At 41.6% G+C, this 19297-nt stretch overlaps 3 protein-coding genes across 3 annotated transcripts; 2 read left to right on the plus strand and 1 right to left on the minus strand.

Moving 5' to 3' along the window:
• Window positions 1-317: 317 nt before the first annotated feature.
• On the minus strand, window positions 318-1581 carry RTL8B (retrotransposon Gag like 8B). Its single transcript, XM_010364894.2, has one exon. It carries the CDS (start codon window positions 1493-1495, stop codon window positions 1154-1156), a length of 342 nt encoding a protein of 113 aa, XP_010363196.1. The 5' UTR covers window positions 1496-1581; the 3' UTR covers window positions 318-1153.
• Window positions 1582-8986: 7405 nt separating this feature from the next.
• Window positions 8987-10233, plus strand: LOC104663620 (retrotransposon Gag-like protein 8C). Its single transcript, XM_030934017.1, has one exon. The coding sequence runs from the start codon at window positions 9067-9069 to the stop codon at window positions 9406-9408; it is 342 nt and encodes a 113-aa protein (XP_030789877.1). The 5' UTR covers window positions 8987-9066; the 3' UTR covers window positions 9409-10233.
• On the plus strand, window positions 9352-10233 carry LOC104681459 (CAAX box protein 1-like). The gene is given in 2 exon segments (XM_010387771.2): window positions 9352-9518; window positions 9521-10233. Coding segments are annotated over 2 exon segments (690 nt in total). The 5' UTR covers window positions 9352-9383; the 3' UTR covers window positions 10076-10233.
• Window positions 10234-19297: the final 9064 nt, after the last annotated feature.

The following is a 19297-nucleotide window of genomic DNA, read 5'->3' on the forward strand; positions in this document are numbered from 1 at the left end:
ATCCACTTTCTGGAGCTGAGGATACCTTTTCCAAGGGCCTGCTGGCTGACTTCTCACAGTGTTGGCCAAAATGAGGTAATGGTTCATTTACTAAGAGGCTTGGGATAATCCTAACTGGTTTAGAGGATTCAACATCCGGGACAGAATGATCACCAGTGGGGACACTATCCCCAGGTTACTACAGGACTCTATCTTAGATGTTTTATAATGCAGGAGTCAACATCAGTCACTGAATGGCAGGGGATATCGCTTCTGAACAAGATATGGACCACGTTTACAGGACCAGGGAGGGAAAGGTGCCGTATTCATTCAGACTCTTTCTTTTTCAATAGTGTCTGACATTTATTGGAAATATGGAAAATACTTTTTTCCAGGTAGTATAAAGGAGTTGAGCAGAAGAAACAAGTTATTTTGTTGATCAAAAAGCACCTGAGAAAATGCTGCAAATTTAGAAAAGAAATGGAATATGGGCAAAAGTAAGTGGTCCACAAGAGAAAATGAGAGACTCGATTTGGCTGCCAGGCACAACTGAGCCCTGGCAGCCATGTGGCAGGAGCACAAAAAGTCTCTGGGATTGGGGAGGAAATGGGTCTCTCTGAAGGTAACAGGCCCCCTGAGGGGCAGCCAGCTGTCTGGATCATTGTCCAGGGGTTGTGGCCAGCCCAGATACCTCCGAGGTGAGTCCAGATTACTAGAAGCAGCAGTCTGTCAGTGGGATGCGATGGATGGCGATGGCAGTGGCAGCGCAGGTCTGTGGGCAGAATGATGTAGTCGTCTGGCAGTCTGGTGGGGAGGAGGGGGGTTGGCAGCGGCGGCTGTGAGTGGTCTGTCCAGTCTGTAACAGGAGCCCAGCTTTGTGCAGCTGGAGCGCAGGATGGCGTCCAAATGTGCATGGGAGGGGCTGGGCTGGCACAAGAGGGCGGAGGCAGCCCGCTCCAGAGTGAGGCCCAGGGGCGGCAGCAGAAGCCTGGAACGCTATTCCTGGAACAAAGGCAAACACTACGCGGGAGGGGACAGGAGGGCAGGGGACATCGCGGCGGCCGGAGGGGGAGGGAGGTGCGGAGGGAGGGCGCCTGTGGAGACCCTGGCGGTGGCCACTGGCACAGCGGACCCTCCCCAGAGCACCCGCCCCCAGACTCGAGGGTCTCCCGGCCTAGAAGTCCTCGTCCTCCTCCCATCCAAAGACCCGCTTCATCTCGGCCAGGAAGCCCCGGTAGTCACTGAGGAGGGGACTGTCCTTCTTGATGTAGGGGATCACCCACTGCAGGGCGGGCCCCGTGAGGCGGGTGATGAGGAACGTCACCTTCAGGGCGTCGTTGGAGAACGTGTTCTCGTCCACGAACATGTAGGAGCCCGTCTGCACGATGAACTCCGGGAGCCGGTCGGTATCGCCATCAAACGTCTCAGGAAAAGGAATCGGGTTCCTCCAGCGACGCGCCGCGGGCCGGAGGGGCCGGGCCAGGAGGGCCTTCATTAGTTGCACCCGACCGTCCATCGCGCCGCGCTCGCTCGGCTGAGCTTAGCTGAGCTGCGCTGGGCTTCGCGGTGGGAATGCACCTGGGCGTCGCGGGAAGTGCATGTCGGGGGAGGAGGAGCCGGGATGTGGGCGGAGCCATGGGGAGGGCCCAGCTGCTTTGGCAAGCTCTGCCCAGAAGGCCTTGAGGTCAGTAGTGTGCCAGAGAGTCCCGGGGCACCCAGCGGAGCAGGTGGTGGGAAATGTGGTGACTGGCTTAACTGGTCGAGGAGGCGGGGTCGCACCGTAGGGGTGGGGCGAAGTCTTTCTAGGTGGGTGGGGAGTGAAGATTTTTTTGGTGAGGTCTAAGCCCATTGTGCTTGGAGAGCAAAGCCTAGAAATTCTTTAAAGCTGAGTAGTCAGTCTGGTATATCTATTCCTTGTCCCATGCTATCTGCCCTTCCGTGTTCCTTTGCAAATCCTCGGCTTTGACACTTTTGAAAATTATTGGTCAACAATTTTTTTAAATGTCCCTAGATTTGCTTTCCTCTAATGTTTTCTCATGATTAGAATGAGTTATTTTTGCCAGGTATACTACAGCAAAGATTTTGTGTGCTAGTTTATCAAATCAAGGTGTTCATGATGTAGTATATTTTGTTATTGATGATGTGTACCTTGATCACTTGTTTGCCATAGATACTTTCAACGCAGTTGGGTTGACTAGGTTACGTAAGTCCTGATGAGCAGAGTAGCATGCATATTTCTGAAACATCCATACAGGCCATTCAGTAAAAGTGTCGTACCAGTACAGCTAAATGTGATAGGTGTTTCCTCCAAGTTACAAGATAACCTCCATGAATTTTATCTATTTCTTAATAGTAGGAAATGAAATCAGTCAAATGCATTTTCTGTGTCTATTGATGTGGTCCTATGGATTTTCTCTTTGTGTTAGCTTTTTGTTGCTGTCTTAACGAATTACCACAAATCTAGTGGTTTAAAACAACAGAAATTTATCATCTTATTGTTTTGTAGGTCAGAAGTTCCATATGGGTCATACTAGACCAAAGTCATGGTATTGGGAGGCTATGTTCCTTTCTGGAGATTCTATGAAATAAGTTCTTTCCCGTTCATTTAGACTATTGGCAGAATTCAGTTCCTTGTGGTTGTAGGACTGAGGTACTGTGTTCTTGCTCTGTAATATGAGGGGCATTCCCAGGTTGTAGAGGACGCCATATTTACTGGCTCATTGCCACCTTCTTCCTCTTCAAAGTCAGCAATAGTGGGTGTCAAATTTTCCTCGTGTGGCTTCTTTCTAATCCTCTTTGCCTTCATCTTACACTTTTAAGAGTTCATATGATTAGATAATCGATGATAATCTTCATATTTTCAGTGTAACTGATTAGCAACTTTAGTTCTGTCTGCAGCTTTAATTCCTTCTTGCTTTATATTTTCAGGTTCTGGGAATTAGGACACACACATCTTTGGGGGATTGCCATTTTGTCTGCTACAGTTCCTTTTAGTTAGTACAGTAAATTATAATTGATTTTTGATTCATAAAACAACCTTGCATTGCTGGGATAATTTCATTTAATCATGGCATATTATTCTTTTTATATTTTACTAGATTAGGCAAATGGATAAATAAATTATGGCATAGTCATACAATGGAATTCTGCATTAGTACACACAGCAATATGAAGGAGTGCTACAGATGTTACACTGAATAGAAGTTGTGAGGCACAAAATTTGTATATACTTTAGGATTCCACTTTATATCAGTGTTAAAAATAGGCAAAGCTAAATGCTTATAGAATTCAGAATAGTGGTCATCTCAGTGGAGGAGGAATTATAGTGTGTAAAATTGGATGAAAGAAACTTGTTTCCCAAATATGTTTTCCCAAGTTGCTAACATTCTGTATTCCCACTGGCAATATATGAAAGATTAAGTTGCTTTGCAAACTCATCTACGCTCAGTATCATCAGGTTTTGTTTTGTTCTGGGTTCTTCATTTGTTGGTTTTCTTTTTTACTTCAGCCATTCTAATAGGTGTGATTGTGGTTTTAATTTGCAGTTCCCTAACTGCATAAATTAGGGAACACAGAGCACATATAGACACAGAAAATGCATTTGACTAATTTTACTTCCTACTATTAAGAAACATAAAATTCATGTGTCCCTGAACATCTTTTTTGTTGCTTATTTGTCATACATTTATCTTTTTTAGTGAAATGTCTCTTCAGATATTTTTTCCATTTTAAATCAGGTTGTTGACATTTACATTGTTGTTTTGAGAGTTCTATATGTATCCTGTATTCAAATCTTCACTAGATATGCCATTTACAAATATTTTCTTGCAGCCTGTGCCTTCTCTGTTCATTCTGTTAACATTGTCTTTTGAAGAGCACATGCTTTTTAATATGATGAAGTCCAATTTACCAAATTTTGCTTATGAGAATTGTGCTTTTGTCGTGATAGCTAAGAAATCTTTGTCTAATCCAAGGTTCCAAAAGGTTTTTTTTTCCTGTTTTCTTCTCGGAGCTTAATAATTTTAGGTTTTACCATTAGGTCTATTAACCTTTTTGAGTTAATTTTTGCATGTGGTATGAGATATAGATCAAATTAATCTTTTTGGTAAATGAACATTCAACTTTTCCTGCATCATTTTGAAAAGATTATCCCTTTTCCACTGAATTGCCTTTACAAAACTTTACAAAAATCAGCTGTCCATATATGTGTGGGTCTATTTCTGAATTGCATATCCAATTCTATTCATCTACAGTTGGCCCTCTATATCCATGGGTTCTGCATCTGCAGATTCAACCAACGGCGGATCAAAATATTCTGGAAAAAAATAATAAAAATTAATTTGTATACATTGATTTTGTATCCCGAGACTATACTGAATTCGTTTATCAGATCTAGGAGCTTTTTGGATGAGTCTTTAGGATTTTCTAGGTATAGAATCATATCATTGGTGAACAACAATAGTTTGACTTCCAATAAATATAGTACATTTATTGATTTGCATATATTAAACCATCTCTGTATCCCTGGTATGAAACCCACTTGATCGTAACATATTATCTTTTTGATATGCTGTTGGATTCAGTTAGCTAGTATTTTACTGAGGGTTTTTGCTGCTATACATCAATAATGACCAAGCTGAGAATCAAATTAAGAACTCAATCCCTTTTATAACAACTTCAATAAAAATACTTAGGAATGTACTTAATGAAAGAGGTGGAATATATTTATAAGGAGAACTACAAAACACTGCTGAGAGAAATCATAGATGACACAAATGGAAACACACCCCATGCTCATGGATGGGAAGAATCAATATTGTGAAAATGACCATACCGCCCAAAGCAATCTACAAATTAAATGCATTTACCATCAAAATACCATCATCATTCTTCACAGAAGTAGAAAAAACAATCTTAAAATTCATATGGAACCAATAAAAAGCGCCCACATAGCAAAAGTCATACAAAGCAAAAAGAACAAATCTGGAGGCATTGCAGTTGCTGAATTCAAGTTATACTACAAGGCTATAGTTACCAAAACAGCATGGTACTGGTATAAAAATAGGCATGTAGACCAATGGAACAGAATGGAGAACCCAGAAATAAAGCCAAACACAACCAACATATCTTTAAAAAAGCATACAAAAACATAATTTGGGGAAAGGACATCCTATTCAATAAATGGTACTGGGAAAACTGTCAAGACACATGTAGAAGAATGAAACTGGATCCCCATCTTTCACCCTATAAAAAAAATTCAACAAGGTGGAGCAAAGGCTTAAACCTTAGACCTGAAATGATAAAAATTCTAGAAGATAACATCATAAAAACTCTTCTGGACATTGGCTTAGGCAAATAATTCATGACCAAGACCCTGAAAGCAAATGCAACAAAAATAAAAATAAATAAACGGGACCTAATTAAACTAAAATCTGCTGCACAGCAAAAGAAATAATCAGCAGAGTAGGCAGACAGTATTAACAAACTATGCATTCAACAAAGGACTAATATCCAGAATCTACAAGGAACTAAAAAAAAAAATCAGCAAGAAAAAAAAATCCCATCAAAAAGTGGGCAAATGACATGAATAGACATTTCTCAAAAGAAGATACACAAACAGCCAGCAAACATGAAAATATGCTTAACATCACTAATTCTAGAAGATAACATAATTATCAGGGAACTGCAAATTAAAAGCACAGTGAGATACCACCTTACTCCTGCAAGAATGGCCATAATTTAAAAGTCCAAAAACAATGGATGTTGGCATGGATGTGGGGAAAAGGGAGCATTTTTACACTGCTGGTGGGAATGTAAATTAGTACAACCAGTGTGGAAAACAGTATGGAGATTCCTTAAAGAACGAAAAGTAGAACTACCATTCAATCCAGCAATCCCACTACTGGGAAATAAGAAAAGAAAAATAAGCCACTCTGTGAAAAAGACACATGCACATGCATGTTTATAGCAGCACAATTCACAATTGCAAAGATATGGAACCAACCTAAGTGCCTATCAACCAGTGAGTGGATAAAGACAATGTGGTATATATACAACATGTACTACTACTCAGCTATAAGAAGGAATGAAATAATGTCTTTTTCAGCGACTTGGATAGAGCTGGAGGCCATTATTCTAGGTGAAGTTAACTCAAGAATGGAAAACCGAATATTGTATGTTGTCACTTAGAAGTCGAGTTAAACTATGAGGATGCAAAGGCATAAGATTGATACAATGGACTTTGGTGATCCAGGGGGGAAGGATGGGAGGGGAGTGAGGGATAAAAGACTACATATTGGGTACAGTGTACACTGTTTGGGTGACAGGTGCACTAAAATCTCAGAAATCACCACTAAAGAACTTATCCATGTAACAAAAAACCACCAGTACCTCAGAAACTATTGAAATAAAAGTAAAAATTAGAAAAAGAGTACAATTAAAAATATGAGGTAACAACTATTTACATAGAATTTGTATTGTATTAAGTATTATAAGTAATCTAGATATGATTTAAAGCATATGGGAGGATATACATAGGTTATACGCAAATATTATACCATTTTATATAAGGGAGTTGAGCGTCCTCAGATTTTGGTATTTGCAGGGGTCCTGGAACCAATCCCTTGTAAATACTAAGGGACGACTGTATTTGTCTATTTTGATAACAATATCACATTGTCTTAATTGCAGTAGCTTTATTATAAATCTTGAAATCAAATATTATCGTCCTCCAACTTATTTTTTCTATTTCAAAGTTGTTTTTGCTAATACTTTTTTTTTTTTTTGCATTTCCCTACGAATTTTAGAAGCAATTAGTTGTTTTTTATATGTTAAAACACTCGCTGGGACTTTGAATCTATATATCAATTTTTGGGAGGATTGATATACTAACAATATTAAATCTTCTAGTCCATGAATATATCTCTGCATTACTCAGATATTTTGTAATATATGTCAGGAATGTTCTGTAGTGTTCAGGGTACAAGTCTCATCTCTTTTGTCATATTTAACCCTAACATTTTTTACGTTTTTATGGTGTTTAAAATTCTAGCTCAAATTTCTCTTGTTCGTTACTAGGAATACAATTGATTTTTGTATATTCGCCTATGTCCTGCAACCTTGCTAAACTCGCTTCTTAGTTCTAGTATTTTTTGTTGATCTTAGAAAATCTGTTTTCTATATGCACGATCCTGGTGTGTATGAATAACAAAAGTCTGCCTTTGCCCTGTCCAATCTAGATGCCTTTTATTACTTTTTCCTTTCCTTATTTTCTTTGCCCTCACTGCACTGTCTAGAATCTCCAGTACAATACTGCACTAAAGTGACGAGAGTGGGCATATGTACTTGTTTTGTTCGTCTTTTTTAACTTTCAAGTTCAGGGGTACAAGTGCAGGTTGTTAACATAGGTAAACTTGTGTCGTGGGAGTTTGTTGTATAGATTATTTCATCACCCAGGTATTAAGCTTATTAGCCGTTAGTTATTTTTCCTGATCCTCTGCCTCCTTCCACCCTCAACCCTCTGATAGGCCTCAGTGTGTGTTGTTCCCCTCTATGTGTCTTGTTCTTGATCTAAGAGTGAAAAGCATTCAGGCTTTCACCTTTGAGTATGACAGCCGTAGGATTTTTGTAGATGCTCTTCATCAGATTTAGGAGTTCCCTTTTAAGTTTGATGAGAGTTTTTAATGGGAACCATATGACACAAATCTTTGCTCTAGGAATTTGCTCTAGAAAAATGAAAATCTGTGCTCACACAAAAATCTGTACGTAAATGCTTATAGCTGATTCCTTTGTAATTTCCAAAACCTGTAAATAAGGCAAATATCTTCCAACAAATGAATGGATCACCAAATTTGTATATGCATGCTATGGCAGACATTCTAAAGTGGCCCCCAACATCCCAATATCCTGGTCATACCTTTCAGTGTAGGTGGGGACTATGGCTTGCTTCTAACCAATAGAATGTGGCAAAGGTGATGAACTCCCATGATTATGTTAGTTTATACATGACTCCATCTTTCAAGGAGAAACATTCTCCCTTTGTTCCATGAAGAAACAAGCTGTAGTGTTGTGAACTGCCTATAGACAGGGCAACATGGCAGAGAACTGAGGGCAACTTTTATAACAAATTAAGAGATTTCTTAATATTTAACTCTCCTTACATTAACTGCTTGTGGCATATTATTCTTTTTAAAAATTTATTTTCTAATTTCTGTGGGTACATAATAGGTATATGTATTTATGGGGTACGTGAAATGCTTTAATATAGGTATACAATGCATAATAATCACATAATGGTAAATGGGGCATCCATCCCCTCAAGCGCTTATCCTTTGTGCTACAAACAATCCAATTATACTCTTTCAGTTATTTTTAAATGTACAATTAAATTATTTTGACTGTAGTCATCCTGTTGTGCTATCAAATACTAGGTCCTAATAATCACATCATGGAGAATGGAGTATCCATCCCTCAAGCGTGGTGCATTACTCTTTGAATATGCTGCTCTGGATTATATTTGCTAATATGTGGGGCTTCTCTATTAATGTTGCAAAGTAGGGAGCCAATAATCTGGTTGAGAGACGCAAGAAGGAGCAGGAAAATGTGTTCACAGAACCTCATACTAGTGGCGTCCAGGGCCAAGGCTCCCTGAATGCATACCCAAGGGCTGATGAGAGGTGGGGACCAGTACAGCGGGAGGACTCCTCAACTACCAGAACTAGGTAGGGCCCCTAACATACCCTTGGAGCGAGCTCCCCGCGCCCCGTACACCACCAGGTCTCCCTGGTTCCTCCCCTGCTCCCCGTCCCGCCACCTTAGGAACCCTCAGCCCAGCCTCTCCGATACGACCCTGCCTCCTTGAGGGCTTTAGGCCCTTCTTCGCAAGTGTGTGCCCCACGACGCGCCTGCGTACTAGGGAACACCCGGCCTTGTGGGCGGAGTCCATGAGAGGGCTGGAGCCCCGCTCGTGGCCCCGCCCACCCTAGCTTGGGCGGGCCTTCGTGGACACGCATTTCCGGCGACGCCTCGGTACTGACCTCTGCAGAGCCGGGTGGAGCCCATTGACGTCCAGCGAAGCGAAGAGCAGCGATGGACGGTCGGGTGCAGCTGATAAAGGCCCTCCTGGCCTTGCCGATCCGGCCTGCGACGCGTCGCTGGAGGAACCCGATTCCCTTTCCCGAGACGTTTGATGGCGATACCGACCGGCTCCCGGAGTTCATCGTGCAGACGGGCTCCTACATGTTCGTGGACGAGAACACATTCTCCAGCGACGCCCTGAAGGTGACGTTCCTCATCACCCGCCTCACGGGGCCCGCCCTGCAGTGGGTGATCCCCTACATCAAGAAGGAGAGCCCCCTCCTCAATGATTACCGGGGCTTTCTGGCCGAGATGAAGCGGGTCTTTGGATGGGAGGAGGACGAGGACTTCTAGGCCGGGAGACCCTCGAGCCTGGGGGCGGGTGCTCTGGGGAGGTCCCGCTGTGCTACTGGCCGCCGCCAGGGTCGCCACCGGCGCCCTCCCTCCGCGCCTCCCTCCCCCTTGAGCCGAGCCGCCGCGATGTCCCCTGCGCTCCTGTCCCCTCCCGCGTAGTGCTTGCCTTTGTTCCAGGAATAGCGCTCCAGGCTCCTGCTGCCGCCCCTGGGCCTCACTCTGGAGCGAGCCGCCGCCCTCTCCTTCCAGCCAGCCGGCCCCTCCCATGCACATTTGGACGCTGTCCTGCGCTCCAGCTGCAAGCTGGGCTCCTGTTACACACTGGACAGACCACCCACTGCCGCCGCTGCCAAGCCCCCTCCTCCCCACCAGACTGCCAGACGACTACATCATTCTGCCCACAGACCTGCGCTGCCACTGCCATCGCCATCCATCGCATCCCACTGACAGACTGCTGCTCCTAGTGATCTGGACTCACCTCGGAGGTATCTGGGCTGGCCACAGTCCTTGGACAGTGATCCAGACAGCTGGCCGCCCCCCAAGGGATCTGTCACCTTCAGCGAGACCTATTTCCTCCCCACCCCCAGAACCTCTTGTGTTCCAGCCTAGACCCAGGTGTGCCTGGCAGCCAAATCGAGTCTCTCATTTTCTCTTGTGGACCAGTTAGTTTTGCCTATAACTGAGTTTTCTGAGTTTGCAACTGTCTCTCTGATGTGTGCCTTTTGTTCAACACAGTAACCCCTGCATTCTGCTCTGCTCTAATACACTACCTGGAGAAAGTCTTTTCCTTATTTTCAATAAATGTCAGACATTATTGAAAAGAAATGGTCTCAGTCAATATGGCACTTTTCCCTCCCTGGTTCTGTAAATGGGATCCATATCTTGTTCAAAAACTATGTGTCCTGCCATGCTATGGCTGATGTTGGCACAGAGTCCTGTGGTGTCCTGCAAATGGAGATCCCACCGGTGACCAATCCCAGACGATTAATGTTGTAAACAAGTCAGTTTTGTGCCCCTTAGGAAATGAACCTTAATCTGAATGTGGCCAAGATAAGGTAAGGAATAGTCAGATAGGGTGCTTTTTCTTCCCTCATTTCCAAAAAACTGTCTGAAAGCATATACCCCAAATGATTACAAGCCATGCATCTCACACATTTGTTGGTGAACACTTCTCACAGTTTTATTTAATGCATTATCAGGGAACCAGCAAAATGGCTTAGATACTTCAGAAAAAACATTTACATTTATATTGCTTTAATTGGGTAGGTAGTGGAGAAAGGAATGCAGAACTGTAGTTAATTTAGGTACAAACTTGTTTAATGAATGACCTGAAACACAATACAATTCCCACCTTCCCTAATGGGCAGAAAAAAAAAATTCTCTTCAACATATCTCTGCATGCGAATCTTTGAAATCTACTGTGCTAACATGCCTCTGCGACCCCATCTATCTCTGGGAAAAGCTCAATATCCCAATAGAAGCAGATTATCCTAAGGTGGGCTTGTAGGGCAGCACTCAGTCAACAACTCTCTGCCTTTTTTGTTGTTGCTGTTGTTGTTGAGATGGTGTCTTGCTTTGTCTCCCAGGCTGGAGTGCCATGGCATGATCTCAGCTCACTGCCTCACTGCAACCTCTGCCTCCTGGGTTCAAGCAATTCTTCTGCCTCAGCCTCCCGAGTAGCTGGGACTACAGGCATGTGCCACCACACCTGGCTAATTTTTGTATTTTTAGTAGAGACAGGGTTTCACCATGTTGGCCAGGATGGTCTCAGTCTTCTGGCTTCATGATACCCCAGCCTTGGCCTCCCAAAGTGCTGGGATTGCAGGCATGAGCTACTATGCCTGGCTTCTCTGTCCCATTTCTAATATGTGTTATTTTTCCAGAGCATACGAATGAGGAATAGATCACAAGGGTTTTTTGTTGTTGTTGTTTACTTTATTGCTTCTCTCTCTTCATTTAAATAGGTGAAATTTTGCCACTCAGCAGTGATTCATAGGGCTGTATGTGGAGGTGGAGGTACATTATTATCTGTATTATGCATGTGATAATATTTGTATTCCCAGAAGTAGTGGAAACATTATTAATTTGTAGTTTGGCATATAATAGGTCAAAATCTTTTTGAAATCAGAGATGCAATTCAAATTGCCTAATAAAATAAAGTTTTTATGATTTACAGGGCTCTTAAAACAACTGAAACTGGGCTAATCATGAAGGCCAGTTCAAGGTGCTGACAGTCACCTTCCTGGATGGGTATGAAGGAAGATTGTGTTAAGCATATTCACTGTTTGGTTTTAAACACAGGTTCTGCTGAAGTGGTTGGAAAAGTGCTTGGAAGCAGTTTACATTACTGAGTAGGTCCAGCATATTCCCTGTGTTCTCTGTCCACTGGCTCTGGAGGTAGGTAGAATGGGCAGGGACCTTCTGGGTATCCTTTGAACAACGTCAGTAACTCCCCACCTCCCTCGACAACAATGCCCCAGCAGTTTTCTTCCTCCTACAAGAACGAGAACTATTCCTTGATCTATGCTAGTTTTATCATCTCAAGGGTCCTCTTTTGTGCTGCAAATGTCTTGGGTAGGGTAATACTTCACAATCATGAACATCTTCACAGGACTCCATAAAGGGACAAAGGAATGGCATTTGTAAGAGTAGAGGGGTTCTTTTGTATTACTTTGCAGTCTCACCTTTTCAGTTGTCACTGTTTGTTTGTTTCCTTCACTTCATTCTCTGCAATGTGATCAATACCCAAGCAAGAGGCCTTACCTCCAAAGGATAGAGAAACATAAAAAGTGACAATATGGAAGATGAATATAAGAAAGAGAACAGAAATACAGTTAACCTCTTTCTTTTGATGATCGGGACCAGTAATGACTTGAAACCTATAATTAAGATAACTTTACACAAATTTTTGTGACACTCAGATCCACAAAGATTTAATAGGGGAACAAAGTAGGCTTTGGATGGTTCGGTGCCCTGAGACCTTGGTTCTCAGGGGAATCCTGGTAGAATATACTAGTGAAAGGTCACTCCCCACTTACTCCCAGTGGCCTAAGTGCAATCCTGTACACAGAGTCAACCTTAAGGCAGAGATGTAGTAAGGAAGGGGATTTCAAAGGGACCCTTTGTGAGTGTCCCTGATTTGCCTGTCACTAGGAGGCTGGAGGACCAAAGGAGTAGGCTGAGAGATTGAGTACCAGAAGTCCTAGACGTAGGGATGCTTCCTCCAGGTGCCACTGCAGAGGTCTGATGACCTGCCTGCTTCTATAGATATTGCAGCACTGTTTTGTCTTCCATCATGAAGTTCACTCAGACTACACAGGTACAGCAATAAGCAGTTCTGAGCAGCAAAGAGCCTAAAATGAAAAGTATGAAATCTATTGGGACCAAGTATGGGATGGACAAAGGTCAGTCAGAATACATACCCGGTGAAATAAAGTAAAATGAAAGGCCATGATGATCTCAAACTATTTAATGACATGGCGAAATGATCACATCTGAACAGTAAAGAATAAAGGGAGTCTACAAAGCCTTCAAAACTTGGTGAGGGCAATCAAAGTCCCTCTGTCTTACCACCACTGAAGCTCATCATGGACCCCATACTGAAAGTACCTGGACTTTATGTGCATGAACAATCCCTGACTTTATGATGATGGAGAACGTGGTTCAGGGAAGGCTGTTTGGCTTGATTCTTAGCTGCCGGCCCAGAACTGAGCTCTTTCTCTTCCCTGTATACAGCTGCTTTTGGCCCTCTTGACAGTTGTACCACATTCTTTCACTCGTCCCCAGTCCTCTTCATACCCACTTTCTTACTGCTCCTTAACAGATGGTCACCAAACTCATTCTACCCCCAACTCTCACTTCAGTGGGTCCCTCTTTTCCAACCCTGAGGCAGTACCCCAATTCTAATGCCTGTCCCCTTTAGCCCACTGCTTGCAGAGGCCCTGCCATAGTGCCTAGCTGATCCTGGAACCTATTTTTCTCTCCCTGCTGTGGGTGTTGCTGTGTCTTAGGCTGCTGAGAGCATATTATCACATGATCAAAAAGAGAACATTTAGGATTTCACAACCCTGAAATTATAGTAAGCCTGTTAATTTGGGTCTTGGGCTAAAGACTGCAATAGTACCCGTTCTGCAACCTGAGTGGAGGACTGCATATTTACTCACATTAGAAGCAAACACAGTTTTGGTAAGATCATTAGGATAGATTCCTAAAACTAATGTATATATCGAAGGCCATATGATTTTAACTGTTTGTTAAAAATCTCACTCCAGAACGATTGTTTTCAAATTATATTCTCATGAGTAATGTGAGGGAATTTTTTTTGCCTCTATCATTACTAAAACTTTAATTTCAATAAAGATAATATTTCCAAAAATAAATACTTTTTCCCACAATAAAATTCCTATCACCAAAAAGGTAAGGCTTTTACAAAATGTTTATTTTCTCCCTCTCTTCTGCCCTACCATAATTGAGACAATCGGAATACTTTTAATTCTACTTTCACACCCTTCTCTCATCCCCCAAATCATGGGGCTGGTGGAGATAGTTGGTGTCTGAAGGTATAAAAGTAATACAGCTAGAGATTTAAAAAAAATCATTTTTAGGCCTCTATAGGGAGCAATATTTAACTTATAATATGAATGCCTATTAATCAACTTTCAGATATTGAGCATTAAATGACATTTTTAGGGATGGAGACAACAGCAAAGTTGAATTTAGACCGTGTCAAAATTTAAGGAAGTCTCCAACATTGAGGTGTTCCCAACTTCCCAAAAGAATATAAGTGTATTTAAATAAAATGAGTTAGCAAAGTTACCAGGTATAATGGTGAAAGAAAAAAAGAATACCTACCCATAAGATGTTGTGAAAAAATACAAGGATCAAACATTAAAAAAAAAAATTCAGATGTAACCACCCACAAATTTGGGGGCTACATTCACATTCAGCAAGAAATCTTAAGGAAGAGAATTTATTCTAAAGTGGTTCTGGGCTGCTTGTGTAGAGAATATAAGGTTAAAGGATATGTACATTCAAACTGACTTTCAGCTTAAAAGATTGCCTATAATCCTTCCAAAGGCTCCACTACTCCCAGCTTGATCTACCTTCATGGAATCACACAGAGACAGCCTATGTTAGAAGCCAAAGCTGAGTAATACCCTGACTATAATCATCATTCTCAGTGCTTTCCTGTACTATTATTACTTCAGTGGGAATATTCCCCTGGCTGAATTTGGAGTCCCTCTTTCACCAACTGTCCAGCCATTTCCAAAGTGAGTTTAATGAATATTCCTATATCTCTAGTGTTAGCAGAAGACTAGACAACAGAGTGCATTGAACAGGACTCTCCTGGGCAGCGCTGGAACCTCAGATCAGCATGGGTCATTTGAACCCATTCGATGAATTGACCTCTACACAATGTGTGTAATCAAGGCCATCAAGATGAGAGTAAAGAGCTTGCCATGTAAGTAGCCATGACATCAGATCCAGCCTTGTCCCCTCTGCCAAAACAAAAACATATTAATTTGTAATACTTAAAAATGATAGGGCCGGGCGCGGTGGCTCAAGCCTGTAATCCCAGCACTTTGGGAGGCCGAGACGGGCGGATCACGAGGTCAGGAGATCGAGACCATCCTGGCTAACACGGTGAAACCCCGTCTCTACTAAAAAAAATACAAAAAACTAGCTGGGCGAGGTAGCGGGCGCCTGTAGTCCCAGCTACTCGGGAGGCTGAGGCAGGCGGAGCTTGCAGTGAGCTGAGATCTGGCCACTGCACTCCAGCCTGGGCAACAGAGCGAGACTCCGTCTCAAAAAAAAAAAAAAAAAAAAAAAAAAGATGAAGAAGGCCGGGCGCGGTGGCTCAAGCCTGCAATCCCAGCACTTTGGGAGGCCGAGATGGGTGGATCACGAGATCAGGAGCTTGAGACCATCCTGGCTAACACGGTGAAACCCCGTCTCTACTAAAAAATAACAAAAAACTAGCCGGGCGAGGTGGCGGGCGACTGTAGTCCCAACTACTCGGGAGGCTGAGGCAGGAGAATGGCCGTAAACCCGGTAGGCGGAGCTTGCAGTGAGCTGAGATCCGGCCACTGCACTCCAGCCTGGGCCACGGAGCGAGACTCCGTCTCAAAAAAAAAAAAAAAAAAAAATGATGAAGAAATGTGTAGTGAGGTTCTAATATGTACAAAGAAATGTTAGATGTGCCTCGTGCGCATGACCTTATTTCATCATCATTTTAAGATGGAGTCCATATTTCTGCCTACTCTTTTACACCAGTACAGATAGAGAAACAGGCATTTGCAAACAAGAAAATATACTCCAGGTATTTTTTTAATTGGAAATTTTAGCAATGTTTTCTCAATATTTAATATAACAACTAGACAAAATACCAGTACTGACATAGAAAATCTAAAGAATAATACACATGTCTAGAACACTGTATCAAACAACTAATACACAGTGTTTTCGAGTGCATACGGTGCATTCACCAAGATAAGCCATCTACTAAGGCATTAAACAAGTCTCAATAAATTTTAAAAGCTTGATGTTCTTTGGTCATAGTAGCAGAAAAAGCATTTGACAACACTGAACTTCAGTTCATAAAAAACCCCAGCAAATTGGGATTGGAAGGGAATTATTGTCTGATAAGGAGCATCTACAAAAACCTATAGCTAATGTCATACTTGATGGTAAATGTTGAGTATACTTCAGGTATTTTTAAGTGGGTATATTTAAGCCCTTAGTTCAGATAATTGCAAGGAAGGCTGAGGGAGAAGGATCTAGCTATCATCATTTTCCATGGTGTTAAGACTAATACCCACTAAAACAGACACTGTTAATATTCTATCCTTATCCCCTTGGTATATTTGGCCATTTTAATCCACCTTTGCTCTGCTTTTGCTTTTTCTCCCAATAGCCAGAATCTGTGGCTCTTTGTCACAGGACTGCAGAACCAACCTCCTTTTGTCTCCAAGCATGAAGAGCCAGTATCTGAGAATTAAAGTCCACCAGAGAGTAGACTTTAGCTAATAATTAGTAGATATATAGTTATAAATACTGCAGCTCTGTTGCTCCTGTTTGAGACAACTCTGATTTGTGACCTGTATTGTCTCCAGTGTCCCCCTATTGGATTGTGCCACAGTGATCCTTAATGGTACCTTGGTTGATATTAAAATAGTGTTTCACCTTCTTCCTCTCCCTGTTGCATGGTCCCACTCCCTGGTCACTATATTTTTACTTGGACCACTTCCTAATACATCACTTTCAGATGAATCCTCAGTCAGAGTCAGCTTATGGGGAACCCAATCTAAAGGCACAGCCAAGTCGTTTTCCAAAATATTTCTTTTACTTTACACTCTTGCCCTCAATGTATGTGGTCCCATTTCCTCACTAGTATTTGGTACCATCAGTCTAACTTTTTGTCAAGTGTGTTGCTTTAATTACTTTGTATTGACTAAATTTATATGTTAATTATGCATATTAACTTTTTGGAGTGATCACTAAAATAATGTAAATAGAGTGTATAACTTCTTAACGAGTAGAAAAAAGCAATGAATTAATATAAGGAACTTAGAATGTTTTAATTACAAATAATTGCCTCCCAGGGTAAATGTTCTTCTTCTCATTATTTTAGCTCTGTTTTTTCATCTTAAAATTAGACATTTATACTGTTGTTTGTTTAGATTTAGCCATGTATTTGCCATTTTCTTTGCCAGCATTCCAGACGTTTATAATAGTACATTTTCCTTCTTCTAAAGTATATCCTATAGATGTACTCCTTTAATAATGGCCTATTAGGGAAAATGTGATGTCTTTCATTTTCTGAAAAGTTATTTTATCCTCATTCTTTTAAAATTATTCTTGTTGAGTCTCTTTGGTTTGTGGAACCATTCATACCTCTTTTTTTCTATGTAATATTGTATTATGTGCCACCAAAACCTTAGTGATGCAATAGTTCTTAAATGACAATTTCACTCTTTTGTCCTAAATTTTCCCCCTTAATCCATCATCATCAGTTTGGCAAGTTTTGATACAGGTGCTTTTAATGTTTGCATATAGCAGCGCCTTGGCCAACAGCAATTCATAATTTTGATTGATTGTAAGAAACACCTTGATATGAGATATTAAAACGTGGCAAATTTGAACAGAATTGATGGAAACAGCATTATTCTCTAGTCTTCTAGCTTCCATTTTTGCTGTTGAAAATTATTTGTCAGCCTAATTTTGTGTTTCCTCTTTGGTTGTTTGAAAAATCTCTTTGTATTGGTGTTCTGTAGCTTTTCTACTGCTTATTTAAATATACAATCCTTTTTCTTTTTCTGATATTAAAAAAAACTGAGATATAAGTTACACCCAGCAAAGGATAAAAATCTTGAGTGTATAAATTGATGAATATTTACATATGTATACATCAATATAACACCACTCAGATCAATGTATAGAACATTTCAAACATTCAAAAAGACTCTCATGCCCCCTCTGAGGTAGGAGCCTCTTAATTATAAACATTCTTCTGACCTTTATCACCAAAGATAAACTTTACCTCTTTTTGAACTGCTTGTAAATGAAATTATACAGAATTTATGCTGTATGTCTGTGAGATTCATCTATGTTGTGTGTTTCAAGTGTTCACTCTTATTTATTGAGGTTTAAGTTGATAAGTCTGTGGCGATATCTCATTGTGCTAAATTTGCATTTCTAGGCTGAGTGAAGTGGCTGACACCTGTAATCTCAGCACTTTGGGAGGCTGAGGCCAGAGGATCACTTGAGCACAGGAGTTCCAGCCCAGCCTGGAAAACATAGTGAGATCATATCTCTAAAAAAAAAAAAATTACAAAAAATTAGCAGGGCATGGTGGTATGTACCTGTAGTACCAGTTACTCAAGAGGCTGACGTGGCAGAATCACCTGAGCCTGGGAAGTCCAGGTTGCAGTGAGCTGTGATTGTGCCACTGCACTCCAGCCTGGGTGACACAGTGAGACCTTGTCTCTAAAAGAAAAATTGCATTTCTATTATTACTAATGATAATGAGTACCTCTTCATATGCTTTTTTACCCACTTTTTAATGAAATGCCGATGACTATGGTTGAAATATTTGTCCCCACTAAAACTCATGGTACAACTTGATATGGTTTGGCTGTGTCCCCCCAACTCAAATCTCATCTTGAATTGTAATCCTCATAATCCCCACATGCTGTGGGAGGGACCCGGCCGGAGGTAACTGAATTATGGGGGTGGTTTTCCCCATGCTATTCTTGTGATAATGCGTGAGTCTCACAAGAGCTGATGGTTTTATAAGCATCTGGCATTTTCCCTGCTGGCTCTCATTCTCTATCCTGCCACCCTGTGAAGAGGTGCCTTCCACTGTGATCCTAAGTTTTCTGAGGCCTCCCCAGAACTGTGAGTCAATTTAACTGTGAGTCAATTAAACCTGTTTTCTTTATAAATTACCCAGTCTTGGGTATTTCTTCATAGCAGCATGAGAACGGACTAACACACAACTTAATCCCCAGTGTGGCAATATTGAGAGGTAGGGCCTTTAAGAGGTGATTGGATCATCTCTTAAAGCAAATGGATTAATTCATTCATAGATTAATGGATTAATGGGTTGTCCTGGGAGAGGAACTAGTGGCTTTATAAGAAGAGAAAGGGAAATCTGAGCTCGCAAGTTAGCACACTCAACTCCTTCACCATGTGATACCCTGCACTGTATTGGGACTCTGCAAAGAGTCCTCACCAGCAGGAAGGGTCTCACCAGTTGTGGCCCCTTGACTTGAACTTCTCAGCCTCCATAACTGTAAGAATACATTACTAAAAAACAAAAAATTACCCTGTTTCAGGTATTCTGTTATAAGCAACAGAAAATTAACTAATACACCCATTCAAAAATTTC

Source organism: Rhinopithecus roxellana, chromosome 7, assembly GCF_007565055.1.
Source record: "Rhinopithecus roxellana isolate Shanxi Qingling chromosome 7, ASM756505v1, whole genome shotgun sequence".
Lineage (NCBI taxonomy): Eukaryota > Metazoa > Chordata > Mammalia > Primates > Cercopithecidae > Rhinopithecus > Rhinopithecus roxellana.